General features: G+C 44.6%; 1 protein-coding gene across 1 annotated transcript in view; it reads right to left on the bottom strand.

Moving 5' to 3' along the window:
- Positions 1-1310: 1310 nt before the first annotated feature.
- The window catches only part of LOC106613245 (neuroserpin), a 50093-nt gene continuing 35829 nt past the window's right edge, over positions 1311-15574 (bottom strand). The window contains exons 5-9 of the mRNA XM_014215316.3: positions 15119-15323; positions 14070-14167; positions 10781-10867; positions 3447-3536; positions 1311-3333 (exon numbers count right to left, since the gene is read on the bottom strand). Of these exons, the coding sequence (XP_014070791.2) occupies positions 3257-3333; positions 3447-3536; positions 10781-10867; positions 14070-14167; positions 15119-15323 (557 nt within the window). The 3' untranslated portion in view covers positions 1311-3256. The remainder of the gene's footprint in view (positions 3334-3446; positions 3537-10780; positions 10868-14069; positions 14168-15118; positions 15324-15574) is intronic.

The following is a 15574-nucleotide window of genomic DNA, read 5'->3' as shown; positions in this document are numbered from 1 at the left end:
ATGATATGATTATACTGCCTACATTGTTCTGTAATTACATTATACTGCCTACATTGTTCTGTAATTACATTATACTGCCTACATTGTTCTGTAATTATATCATACTGCCTACATTGTTCTGTAATTACATCATACTGCCTACATTGTTCTGCAATTACATTATACTGCCTACATTGTTCTGTAATTACATTATACTGCCTACATTGTTCTGTAATTACATTATACTGCCTACATTGTTCTGTAATATGATAATGCTGCCAACATAGTTCTGTAATATGACAATGCTGCCAACATGTATCTGTAATGTTATGATAATGCTGCCAACATGGTTCTGTAATATGATAATGCTGCCAACATGTATCTGTAATGTTATGATAATGCTGCCAACATGGTTCTGTAATATGATAATGCTGCCAACATGGGTCTGTAATGATATGATAACGCTGCCAACATGGTTCTGTAATATGATAATGCTGCCAACATGTATCTGTAATGTTATGATAATGCTGCCAACATGGTTCTGTAATATGATAATGCTGCCAACATGTATCTGTAATGATATGATAATGCTGCCAACATGGTTCTGTAATATGATAATGCTACCAACATGTATCTGTAATGATATGATAATGCTGCCAACATGGTTCTGTAATATGATAATGCTACCAACATGGGTCTGTAATGATATGATAATGCTGCCAACATGGGTCTGTAATGATATGATAATGCTGCCAACATGGTTCTGTAATATGATAATGCTACCAACATGGGTCTGTAATGATATGATAATGCTGCCAACATGGGTCTGTAATGATATGATAATGCTGCCAACATTGTTCTGTAATGATATGATAATGTCTACAGCTTTCTTTCCATCATCTGGAATGAGAGGGAGGAGACGAAGCCTATGAGATGCAGCCTCATTCCCTAGTCTTGTCTGTCCTCCCGTGTGCCATTGACTACTTCTGTGATCAGCTCTCTCTCCCCCCTCCATGCCAAATGATGGTCCTATACTTGCCCCAAAAATAATATTGCTCAGATTTGGTCTAGGCCTACTCTGTTCTTGCCGCTGTGAGGTATAGTGATGCATCCAGAGGGCTTGTCAAGGTCATTTCTAGTCTTAACGTGACAATACTGTTATGTGGCCTTTTACCTCAGAGGGTCATCATCAGAAATTATGTAATTACTATTACAGTGCAATGTAAGTAGAGTAATTACAATGCTACTACATAGGTATAAGAGCAATTTAATGTAAAGTAGTGTTACCAAATACAATTCAATGCAATTACATACAAAAAGACACCAGACAATTGTAACTGGAACACATTGATATTTAATTTTCAGTAAAAGAGTGAATACAGCTGGTGTTATAATTTCTCCCTGTTTCATCCAAACGCAGTCTCCAACTGCACGCCTCTTAGCAACCTGATCACCTACCTGCAAAAGCCTCCACTAAAATCAACAACTTATAAGGCATATTAGTTCATCAGGATTGTAACCAAGTACTTTTATAGCATCAAATAAATAAAAAAGGAACCAAGATTAAATACATAAATTATCTGCACACGTTTTTTAGTTTGTTGTTGTTGTTGCAATAAATATCTAGTCTGCTATCTAAGACAGTAGTAAACGGACAGGGATATAATGGTGGTGATTTGGGAGACACACCGTAAAAACGACAGTGTGTGTGTGTTTATGCGTGTGTGCGTGTGTGTGTGTGAGGCTAGTGAATTGAAAGGAGCAGTGCATGGATATATAATTTATTTCTATGGTTTCCAATAGATAATAGAAAACATTACTTTTCTTTATATTTTCAAAAGTATGTGGACAACCCTTCAAATGAGTGCATTCAGCTATTTCAGCCACACCCGTTGCTGACAGGTGTAATAAAATCGAGCACACAGCCATGCAATCTCCATAGACAAACATTGGCAGTAGAATGGCTCGTACTGAAGAGCTCAGCGACTTTCAACGTGCACCTTTCCAACAATTCAGTTCATAAAATGTCTGCCCTGCTAGAGCTGCCCCGGTCAACTAAGTGCTGTTATTGTGAAGTGGAAACGTCTAGGAGTAACAACGGCTCAGCCAAGAAAGTGGTAGGCTACACAAGCTCACAGAACGGGACCGAAGAGTGCTGAAGCGCGTAGCGTGTACAAATTCTGTCCTCGGTTTCAACACTCACTACCGAGTTCCAAACTGCCTCTGGAAGCAACGTCAGCAAAATAACTGTTCATCAGGAGCTTTATGAAATGGGTTTCCATGGCCGAGCAGCCGCACACAAGCATCAGATCAACATGCACAATGCTAAGAGTCGGCTGGAGTGGTATAAAGCTCTCCGCCATTGGACTCTGAAGCAGTAGAAACATGTTCTTTGGAGTGATGAATCACACTTCACCATCTGGCAGCATGATGGATGAATCTGGGTTTGGCGGATGCCAGGAGAACGCTACCTGCCCGAATGCATGGTGTCAACTACATTAGGTGGAGGAGGAATAATGATTGTGGACTGTTTTTCATGGTTCGGGCCCTTTAGTTCCAGTGAAGGGAAATCTTAACACTACAGCATACAATGACATTCTAGACGATTCTGTGCTTCCAACTTTGTGGCAACAGTTTGGGGAAGGCTCTTTGCTGTTTCAGCATGACAATGCCCACGTGCACAAAGCGAGGTCCATACAGAAATGGTTTGTCGAGATCAGTGTGGAAGAACTTGACTGGCCTGCACAGAACCCTGACATCAACCCCATCGAACACATTTGGGATGAATTGGATCGCAGACTGCCAGCCAGGTCGAATCACCCAACATCAGTGCCCAACCTCACTAATGCTCTTGTGGCTGAATGGAAGCAAGTCCCCACAGCAATGTTCCAACATCTAGTGGAAAGCCTTCCAGAAGAGAGGAGGCTGTTATAGCAGCAAAGGGGACCAACTCCATATTAATGCCCATGATTTTGGAATGAGATGTTCGATGAGCAGGTGTCCACATACTTTTGTTCATGTTGTGTATTTACATCTCTCTTTTGTGGTTAAAGCTTACAGTATCAAAACACAGTCACATTATATGTATATATCAATATATATAATATATAGAATAGGAATCATATATATTCTCGATAAGAGTATAAAAACACAGCCAGCGATGGGGAGAGGAAAGGTTGTGTTTATGGCCTCGTTTTGCCTGGATCTGATTGGTTTTGAGCATATGACCGCATAGCAGGATAGCAGCACACTGGAATCCTATTGGCCGTCTTCATAGTTACATGGAGTCGTTGTTGAAGTCAGTGGGGTCGATGACCTCTGGTGTCATAACTCTGCCCATGAACAGGATAGAACCTGGAGAGGAGGAGAGAAAGAAACTGTCAGGGAAGATACTAAGGTCAGATACAGAGAGAAAGAGACAGAGACTGACTGACGTACGACAGACAGACCGACAGCGTAACACATACCTGTCCTGCGGTTTCTGATGATGAAGAAGAAGGGGTGATCAGCCATGACCTGAGGGTTCAGAACCAGAGTCCTGGTGAGGGCCATCATTCCTACAGAGAGGGAGAGAACATTCAACACACGGGGAGATTCTCAGTTGCATACTTCTCGCGTTCTCTCTCCTTTCTCCTTGCCTCCTTCTCAAAACCCATTGGATAAGAAAGCCAGGAGTCCCTCCCCTCGGCCCTTCTGCCCAATGGGTTTTAAGAAGGAGGCGAGGAGAGAGGATGCAAGGAGTATACAATGGAGTGTCATTTAAATTTACTGACAATGAACAGTCAGCAGGAGGGGGCACTGTTTATATATCATCCATATGGAAGACACCACATTACTGCAGTGGGAAGACACCACAGTACTGCAGTGGGAAGACACCACATTACTGCAGTGGGAAGACAACACATTACTGCAGTGGGAAGACAACACATTACTGCAGTGGGAAGACAACACATTACTGCAGTGAGAAGACAACACATTACTGCAGTGGGAAGACAACACATTACTGCAGTGGGAAGACACCACAGTACTGCAGTGAGAAGACACCACATTACTGTTTATATATCATCCATATGGAAGACAACACATTACTGCAGTGAGAAGACAACACATTACTGCAGTGAGAAGACACCACATTACTGTTTATATATCATCCATATGGAAGACACCACATTACTGCAGTGGGAAGACACCACATTACTGTTTATATATCATCCATATGGAAGACACCACATTACTGTTTATATATCATCCATATGGAAGACACCACATTACTGCAGTGGGAAGACACCACAGTACTGCAGTGGGAAGACAACACATTACTGTTTATATATCATCCATATGGAAGACACCACAGTACTGCAGTGGGAAGACACCACAGTACTGCAGTGGGAAGACACCATAGTACTGCAGTGGGAAGACAACACATTACTGTTTATATATCATCCATATGGAAGACACCACAGTACTGCAGTGGGAAGACATCACAGTACTGCAGTGGGAAGACACCATAGTACTGCAGTGGGAAGACACCACATTACTGTTTATATATCATCCATATGGAAGACACCACATTACTGCAGTAGTGGGAAGACACCACAGTACTGCAGTGGGAAGACACCACATTACTGCAGTGGGAAGACACCACAGTACTGCAGTGGGAAGACACCACATTACTGCAGTGGGAAGACACCATAGTACTGTTTATATATCATCCATATGGAAGACACCACATTACTGTTTATATATCATCCATATGGAAGACACCACATTACTGCAGTGGGAAGACACCACATTACTGCAGTGGGAAGACACCACATTACTGCAGTGGGAAGACACCACATTACTGTTTATATATCATCCATATGGAAGACACCACATTACTGTTTATATATCATCCATATGGAAGACACCACATTACTGCAGTGGGAAGACACCACATTACTGCAGTGGGAAGACACCACATTACTGTTTATATATCATCCATATGGAAGACACCACAGTACTGCAGTAGTGGGAAGACACCACATTACTGTTTATATATCATCCATATGGAAGACACCACATTACTGCAGTGGGAAGACACCACATTACTGTTTATATATCATCCATATGGAAGACACCACATTACTGCGGTAGTGGGAAGACACCACATTACTGTTTATATATCATCCATATGGAAGACACCACATTACTGCAGTAGTGGGAAGACACCACATTACTGTTTATATATCATCCATATGGAAGACACCACATTACTGCGGTAGTGGGAAGACACCACATTACTGCAGTAGTGGGAAGACACCACATTACTGTTTATATATCATCCATATGGAAGACACCACAGTACTGCAGTGGGAAGACACCACAGTACTGCAGTGGGAAGACACCACAGTACTGCAGTGGGAAGACACCACAGTACTGCAGTGGGAAGACACCACATTACTGCAGTGGGAAGACAACACATTACTGCAGTGGGAAGACAACACATTACTGCAGTGGGAAGACAACACATTACTGCAGTGAGAAGACAACACATTACTGCAGTGAGAAGACACCACATTACTGTTTATATATCATCCATATGGAAGACAACACATTACTGCAGTGAGAAGACAACACATTACTGCAGTGAGAAGACACCACATTACTGTTTATATATCATCCATATGGAAGACACCACAGTACTGCAGTGGGAAGACACCACAGTACTGCAGTGGGAAGACACCACATTACTGTTTATATATCATCCATATGGAAGACAACACATTACTGCAGTGGGAAGACACCACATTACTGCAGTAGTGGGAAGACACCACATTACTGTTTATATATCATCCATATGGAAGACACCACATTACTGCAGTGGGAAGACAACACATTACTGTTTATATATCATCCATATGGAAGACACCACATTACTGCAGTAGTGGGAAGACACCACAGTACTGCAGTGGGAAGACACCACATTACTGCAGTGGGAAGACACCACAGTACTGCAGTGGGAAGACACCACAGTACTGCAGTGGGAAGACACCACATTACTGCAGTGGGAAGACACCACATTACTGTTTATATATCATCCATATGGAAGACACCACATTACTGTTTATATATCATCCATATGGAAGACACCACATTACTGCAGTGGGAAGACACCACATTACTGTTTATATATCATCCATATGGAAGACACCACAGTACTGCAGTAGTGGGAAGACACCACATTACTGTTTATATATCATCCATATGGAAGACACCACATTACTGCAGTGGGAAGACACCACAGTACTGCAGTGGGAAGACAACACATTACTGTTTATATATCATCAATATGGAAGACACCACATTACTGCAGTGGGAAGACACCACATTACTGTTTATATATCATCCATATGGAAGACAACACATTACTGCAGTGGGAAGACACCACATTACTGCAGTAGTGGGAAGACACCACATTACTGTTTATATATCATCCATATGGAAGACACCACATTACTGCAGTGGGAAGACACCACAGTACTGCAGTGGGAAGACACCACAGTACTGCAGTGGGAAGACACCACAGTACTGCAGTGGGAAGACACCACATTACTGCAGTGGGAAGACACCACATTACTGCAGTGGGAAGACAACACATTACTGCAGTGGGAAGACAACACATTACTGCAGTGGGAAGACAACACATTACTGCAGTGGGAAGACAACACATTACTGCAGTGGGAAGACAACACATTACTGCAGTGGGAAGACAACACATTACTGCAGTGAGAAGACAACACATTACTGCAGTGAGAAGACACCACATTACTGTTTATATATCATCCATATGGAAGACAACACATTACTGCAGTGAGAAGACAACACATTACTGCAGTGAGAAGACACCACATTACTGTTTATATATCATCCATATGGAAGACACCACATTACTGCAGTGGGAAGACACCACATTACTGTTTATATATCATCCATATGGAAGACACCACATTACTGCAGTGGGAAGACACCACATTACTGTTTATATATCATCCATATGGAAGACACCACATTACTGCAGTGAGAAGACACCACATTACTGTTTATATATCATCCATATGGAAGACACCACATTACTGCAGTGGGAAGACACCACAGTACTGCAGTGGGAAGACAACACATTACTGTTTATATATCATCCATATGGAAGACACCACAGTACTGCAGTGGGAAGACACCACAGTACTGCAGTGGGAAGACACCACAGTACTGCAGTGGGAAGACACCATAGTACTGCAGTGGGAAGACAACACATTACTGTTTATATATCATCCATATGGAAGACAACACATTACTGCAGTGAGAAGACAACACATTACTGCAGTGAGAAGACACCACATTACTGTTTATATATCATCCATATGGAAGACACCACAGTACTGCAGTGGGAAGACACCACAGTACTGCAGTGGGAAGACACCACATTACTGTTTATATATCATCCATATGGAAGACAACACATTACTGCAGTGGGAAGACACCACATTACTGCAGTAGTGGGAAGACACCACATTACTGTTTATATATCATCCATATGGAAGACACCACATTACTGCAGTAGTGGGAAGACACCACAGTACTGCAGTGGGAAGACACCACATTACTGCAGTGGGAAGACACCACAGTACTGCAGTGGGAAGACACCACAGTACTGCAGTGGGAAGACACCACATTACTGCAGTTGGAAGACACCACATTACTGTTTATATATCATCCATATGGAAGACACCACATTACTGTTTATATATCATCCATATGGAAGACACCACATTACTGCAGTGGGAAGACACCACATTACTGTTTATATATCATCCATATGGAAGACACCACAGTACTGCAGTAGTGGGAAGACACCACATTACTGTTTATATATCATCCATATGGAAGACACCACATTACTGCAGTGGGAAGACACCACAGTACTGCAGTGGGAAGACAACACATTACTGTTTATATATCATCCATATGGAAGACACCACATTACTGCAGTGGGAAGACACCACATTACTGTTTATATATCATCCATATGGAAGACACCACATTACTGCGGTAGTGGGAAGACACCACATTACTGTTTATATATCATCCATATGGAAGACAACACATTACTGCAGTGGGAAGACACCACATTACTGCAGTAGTGGGAAGACACCACATTACTGTTTATATATCATCCATATGGAAGACACCACATTACTGCAGTGGGAAGACACCACAGTACTGCAGTGGGAAGACACCACAGTACTGCAGTGGGAAGACACCACAGTACTGCAGTGGGAAGACACCACATTACTGCAGTGGGAAGACAACACATTACTGCAGTGGGAAGACAACACATTACTGCAGTGGGAAGACAACACATTACTGCAGTGGGAAGACAACACATTACTGCAGTGAGAAGACACCACATTACTGTTTATATATCATCCATATGGAAGACAACACATTACTGCAGTGAGAAGACAACACATTACTGCAGTGAGAAGACACCACATTACTGTTTATATATCATCCATATGGAAGACACCACATTACTGCAGTGGGAAGACACCACATTACTGTTTATATATCATCCATATGGAAGACACCACATTACTGCAGTGGGAAGACACCACATTACTGTTTATATATCATCCATATGGAAGACACCACATTACTGCAGTGAGAAGACACCACATTACTGTTTATATATCATCCATATGGAAGACACCACATTACTGCAGTGGGAAGACACCACAGTACTGCAGTGGGAAGACAACACATTACTGTTTATATATCATCCATATGGAAGACACCACAGTACTGCAGTGGGAAGACACCACAGTACTGCAGTGGGAAGACACCACAGTACTGCAGTGGGAAGACACCATAGTACTGCAGTGGGAAGACAACACATTACTGTTTATATATCATCCATATGGAAGACACCACATTACTGCAGTAGTGGGAAGACACCACAGTACTGCAGTAGTGGGAAGACACCACATTACTGCAGTGGGAAGACACCACAGTACTGCAGTGGGAAGACACCACATTACTGCAGTGGGAAGACACCACAGTACTGTTTATATATCATCCATATGGAAGACACCACAGTACTGCAGTGGGAAGACACCACAGTACTGCAGTGGGAAGACAACACATTACTGTTTATATATCATCCATATGGAAGACACCACATTACTGCAGTGGGAAGACACCACATTACTGTTTATATATCATCCATATGGAAGACACCACATTACTGCAGTGGGAAGACACCACAGTACTGCAGTGGGAAGACAACACATTACTGTTTATATATCATCCATATGGAAGACACCACATTACTGCAGTGGGAAGACACCACATTACTGTTTATATATCATCCATATGGAAGACACCACAGTACTGCAGTAGTGGGAAGACACCACATTACTGTTTATATATCATCCATATGGAAGACACCACATTACTGCAGTGGGAAGACACCACATTACTGTTTATATATCATCCATATGGAAGACACCACATTACTGCGGTAGTGGGAAGACACCACATTACTGCGGTAGTGGGAAGACACCACATTACTGCAGTAGTGGGAAGACACCACATCACTGTTTATATATCATCCATATGGAAGACACCACATTACTGCGGTAGTGGGAAGACACCACAGTACTGCGGTAGTGGGAAGACAACACAGTACTGCGGTAGTGGGAAGACAACACAGTACTGCGGTAGTGGGAAGACAACACAGTACTGCGGTAGTGGGAAGACAACACAGTACTGCGGTAGTGGGAAGACAACACAGTACTGCGGTAGTGGGAAGACAACACAGTACTGCGGTAGTGGGAAGACAACACAGTACTGCGGTAGTGGGAAGACAACACAGTACTGCGGTAGTGGGAAGACAACACAGTACTGCGGTAGTGGGAAGACACCACAGTACTGCGGTAGTGGGAAGACACCACAGTACTGCAGTGGGAAGACAACACAGTACTGCAGTGGGAAGACAACACAGTACTGCAGTGGGAAGACACCACAGTACTGCAGTGGGAAGACACCACAGTACTGCAGTGGGAAGACACCACAGTACTGCAGTGGGAAGACACCACAGTACTGCAGTGGGAAGACACCACAGTACTGCAGTGGGAAGACACCACAGTACTGCAGTGGGAAGACACCACATTACTGCAGTGGGAAGACAACACAGTACTGCAGTGGGAAGACAACACAGTACTGCAGTGGGAAGACAACACAGTACTGCAGTGGGAAGACACCACAGTACTGCAGTGGGAAGACACCACAGTACTGCAGTGGGAAGACAACACACAGGATCGACTCTGACAGAGATTGACAAGAAGAATAGAAAAGAGACAGGGTACTAATAGACGGAGAGAGAGAGATAGAGAGCGGGATAGAGAGAGGGATAGAGAGGAACAGAGAGGAAAAGAGAGAGGGATAGAGAGAGAGAGGGAGGTATTGAGAGAGAGGAATAGCAAGAGCACAGGTGGATAGAGAGAAGGAAACATTTAAAAGCAAAAGAAAGCGAGAGAGAGAGAGATGCAGAGAGAGAGACAGAGAGCGAGAGAGAGAGAGAGAGAGACAGAGAGAGAGAGCAGAAAGACAGTAAGGGTAGACCCCGCAGACAGAATGTAATTTCAGGAAGTTAACGATGAGGTCAGTAAGGGTAATAGAGAAAGTGGACAGGATATAAAACGGTCCTCTGATGAGGGGTGGTGGAGGTGAGGAGATGATGATGATGCAACCATGAGGTCACCTGATCCTGCAGCTCCCTCCGCCCCCTCCTCTGTCACCTCCAGGTAGGCCTTCTGCACCGCCTTCCCAATGAACAGGTCCTTACCGTCTGGACAACACACACACACACACACACATTACACACTCCAACATGTAAAGTGTTCCTAACACTCCTGGCTGAGACTGTTAAAGATCTCTATCCAACTATTTCCATCCTCTGACGCATGGCGCCGTTCTGTCAATCTGACCGACCCACTCAGCATGAGGTACCTTGGTAGAGATGTTCAGACCGACCCACTCAGCTTGAGGTACCTTGGTAGAGATGTTCAGACCGACCCACTCAGCTTGAGGTACCTTGGTAGAGATGTTCAGACCGACCCACTCAGCATGAGGTACCTTGGTAGAGATGTTCAGACCGACCCACTCAGCATGAGGTACCTTGGTAGAGATGTTCAGACCGACCCACTCGGCTTGAGGTACCTTGGTAGAGATGTTCAGACCGACCCACTCGGCTTGAGGTACCTTGGTAGAGATGTTCAGACCGACCCACTCGGCTTGAGGTACCTTGGTAGAGATGTTCAGACCGACCCACTCGGCTTGAGGTACCTTGGTAGAGATGTTCAGACCGACCCACTCGGCTTGAGGTACCTTGGTAGAGATGTTCAGACCGACCCACTCAGCTTGAGGTACCTTGGTAGAGATGTTCAGACCGACCCACTCAGCTTGAGGTACCTTGGTAGAGATGTTCAGACCGACCCACTCAGCTTGAGGTACCTTGGTAGAGATGTTCAGACCGACCCACTCAGCTTGAGGTACCTTGGTAGAGATGTTCAGACCGACCCACTCAGCTTGAGGTACCTTGGTAGAGATGTTCAGACCGACCCACTCAGCTTGAGGTACCTTGGTAGAGATTTAAGGTGTGTCTTTCCGTCTGATCAGAGTCATGTATAGAGAGTTAAGCCAATTTGGTTTCTATTTGAAAGTTCCTCAGAGCGCCACTTTCTCCTCCATAGCCGTTGCTAAGTAATAATGTACACCTCAGCGTTGTGCTGTTTATTTCTGATAGGTTCAGAAAACTATGATGATGTCCAGCGAAAGCAGACATGCAATTTGTTGACACCACAACACAGTAAAGACTTGGTTACACATTATCCCCAATGCTAATCAATAAATACACTACCGTTCAAAAGTTTGGGGTCACTTAGAAATGTCCTTGTTTTTGAAAGTCCTTAACTGGCAGCTTCATGAAATAATACCCACAAAACACCAGTCTCAATGTCAACAGTGAAGAGGTGACTCCGGGATGCTGGCCTTCAAGGCAGAGTTGCAAAGAAAAAGCCATATCTCAGACTGGCCAATAAAAAGAAAAGATTAAGATGGGTAAAAGAACAGACACTGGACAGAGGAACTCTGCCTAGAAGGTCAGCATCCCGGAGTCGCCTCTTCACTGTTGACGTTGAGACTGGTGTTTGTGGGTATTATTTAATGAAGCTGCCAGCTGAGGACTTGTGAGGCATCTGTTTCTCAAAGTAGACACGAATGTACTTGTCCTCTGCACTGGCGCCTCCCACTCCTCTTTCTATTCTGGTCAGAGCCAGTTTGCGCTGTTCTGTGAAGGGAGTAGTACACAGCGTTGTATGAGATCTTCAGTTTCTTGGAATTTTCTCGCATGGAATAGCCTTCATTTCTCAGAACAAGAATATACTGATGAGTTTCAGATGAAAGGTCTTTGTTTCTAGCCATTTTGAGCCTGTAATCAAACCCACAACTGCTGATGCTCCAGATACTCAACTAGTCTAAAGGCCAGTTTTATTGCTTCTTTAATCAGAACAACAGTTTTCAGATGTGCTAACATAATTGCAAAAGGGTTTTCTAATGATCAATTAGCCTTTTAAAATGATAAACTTGGATTAGCTAACATAACGTGCCATTGGAACACAGGAGTGATGGTTGCTGATAATGGGCCTCTGTACGCCTATGTAGATATTCCATAAAAAAATCTGCCGTTTCCAGCTACAATAGTCATTAACAACATTAACAATGTCTACACTATATTTCTGATCAATTTTATGTTATTTTAATGGGAAAAAAAACCCAACGACATTTCTAAGTGACCCCAAACTTTTGAACGGTAGTGTATGTCTGTTAAATTCACTGCTCTGTTTACAGCGGGTCATTTCCTGTCACAGCCAGAAGAGGACTGGCCACCCCTCAGAGCCTGGTTCCTCTCTAGGTTTCTTCCTAGGTTCTGGCCTTTCTAGGGAGCTTTTCCAAGCCACCGTGCTTCTACACCTGCATTGCTTGCTGTTTGGGGTTTTAGGCTGCGTTTCTGTACAGCACTTTGTGACATTGGCTGATATAAAAAGGGCTTTATAAATACATTTTATTGATTGATTTCATAGGACACTGTCTGAAGCACTCTGGCTGCTCTGTTTACAGCGGGTCATTTCATAGGGAACTGTATGAACAGCTGCTGTACCAACATTTAGAGAATAAAGGCTCTAAAACTGTCATGTTTAACTATTCTGTTGGTTTGGAAAAGTTTGTACTTGTTCTCTGTTGATAGGAAGTGATGTCAGAGCTCATCCCTGAAAGTACAAGGAACCAAGGTCACCAGGATGATTCACATGAACACGTAAACACAAGAGTATTAACCTGGAATCTTTCTCCAGGAGGTTGGCCAGTTTCTCTGATGCTGTTTGATGTTCCCCCACCTCATATTGTATAATTACATTAGATGTATAAAACCCACTGCTGCTTGTTCCTCAGACCCTTTTCCCCACAACCACTCCAATTAAAGACCAACAATAACAGTCATCTCACTTTAATGGCGGAGGTGTGTGTGTGTGTGTGAGTGAGAGACGTGTGCAGGCTGGGAAGGGCTCCTACCTGTCATGGCGGAGGTGTGTGTGTGTGTGTGAGAGATGTGGGCAGGCTGGGAAGGGCTCCTACCTGTCATGGCGGAGGTGTGTGTGTGTGTGTGTGTGTGTGTGTGTGTGTGTGTGAGAGAAGTGGGCAGGCTGGGAAGGGCTCCTACCTGTCATGGCGGAGGTGTGTGTGTGTGTGTGAGTGAGAGACGTGTGCAGGCTGGGAAGGGCTCCTACCTGTCATGGCGGAGGTGTGTGTGTGTGTGTGTGTGTGTGTGTGTGAGAGAAGTGGGCAGGCTGGGAAGGGCTCCTACCTGTCATGGCGGAGGTGTGTGTGTGTGTGTGAGAGATGTGGGCAGGCTGGGAAGGGCTCCTACCTGTCATGGCGGAGGTGTGTGTGTGTGTGTGAGTGAGAGACGTGTGCAGGCTGGGAAGGGCTCCTACCTGTCATGGCGGAGAGGTCAGCATCTCTAGTGAAGATGTTCTTGATGCCCAGATCCTGCAGAGTCTCCTTCAGATCTACCTTCTGCTCAACCTTAAACCTGACAATACACACACATACAATGGAACAAGTGTGTGTGTGTGTGTGTGTGTGTGTGTGTGTGTGTGTGTGTGTGTGTGAGCCAGCAAGTGTCTCACATCAAACCTGACATCACATAAATATAAGAGATTAACGTGTGTGTGTGTGAGTGTGTGCGAGAGTGTGTGAGAGTGTGTGAGAGTGTGTGTGAGAGTGTGAGTGTGTGAGCGTGTGAGTGTGAGTGAGTGAGAGAGTGTGAGAGAGTGTGAGACTGTGTGAGTGTGAGTGAGTGACTGAGCGTGTGTGTGAGTGTGAGAGAGTGTGAGACTGTGTGAGTGTGAGTGAGTGACTGAGCGTGTGAGTGAGTGAGAGAGTGTGAGAGAGTGTGAGAGAGTGTGAGTGAGTGACTGAGCGTGTGTGTGAGTGAGAGAGTGTGAGACTGTGTGAGTGTGAGTGAGTGACTGAGCGTGTGAGTGAGTGAGAGAGTGTGAGAGAGTGTGAGACTGTGTGAGTGACTGAGCGTGTGAGTGAGTGAGAGAGTGTGAGAGAGTGTGAGACTGTGTGAGTGAGTGACTGAGCGTGTGAGTGAGTGAGAGAGTGTGAGAGAGTGTGAGACTGTGTGAGTGAGTGACTGAGCGTGTGAGTGAGTGAGAGAGTGTGAGAGAGTGTGAGTGAGTGACTGAGCGTGTGAGTGAGTGAGAGAGTGTGAGAGAGTGTGAGACTGTGTGAGTGACTGAGCGTGTGTGTGAGTGAGAGAGTGTGAGAGAGTGTGAGACTGTGTGAGTGTGAGTGAGTGACTGAGCGTGTGAGTGAGTGAGAGAGTGTGAGAGAGTGTGAGAGAGTGTGAGTGAGTGACTGAGCGTGTGTGTGAGTGAGAGAGTGTGAGAGAGTGTGAGACTGTGTGAGTGTGAGTGAGTGACTGAGCGTGTGTGTGCGTGTGAGAGAGTGTGTCTGTGTGTGTTTTCTCCTCTACCTGGGCAGGTAGACCTCCACCTTCTGCCTCTTGACGTTGTTGGCCCACTCCTCCAGAAGAGGGGCTCTGATGATTGGCTCCAGGACTGCCAGGGGGACTTCCTGTCTGGGTAACACCACCAGCATGCTCATATCCTCTCCTTCATAGGGCATCTCCAACACCTGGTACACACCTCCAGCCTCGGATGAACCATCACTGAACTCACCTGACACACACACACAATGTCAGAGACACAATATCAGACAAGAGTCTGTGGTTGTGAGAGAGACAGAAGAGAGAGAAGAGACAGAAGAGACAGAAGAGACAGAAGAGACAGAAGAGACAGAAAAGAGAAGAGACAGAAGAGAGAGAAGAGACAGAAAAGAGAAGAGAGAAGAGACAGAAGAGACAGAAGAGAGAAGAGACAGAAGAGAGAGAAGAGACAGAAGAGAGAGAAGACAGAGAAGACAGAGAAGA

This window comes from Salmo salar, chromosome 09 (genome assembly GCF_965601325.2).
Source record: "Salmo salar chromosome 09, fSalSal1, whole genome shotgun sequence".
Classification (NCBI taxonomy): Eukaryota; Metazoa; Chordata; class Actinopteri; order Salmoniformes; family Salmonidae; genus Salmo; species Salmo salar.
Note: the sequence above shows the minus strand (reverse complement) of the source record. Positions and strands in the feature narration are given on the sequence as shown.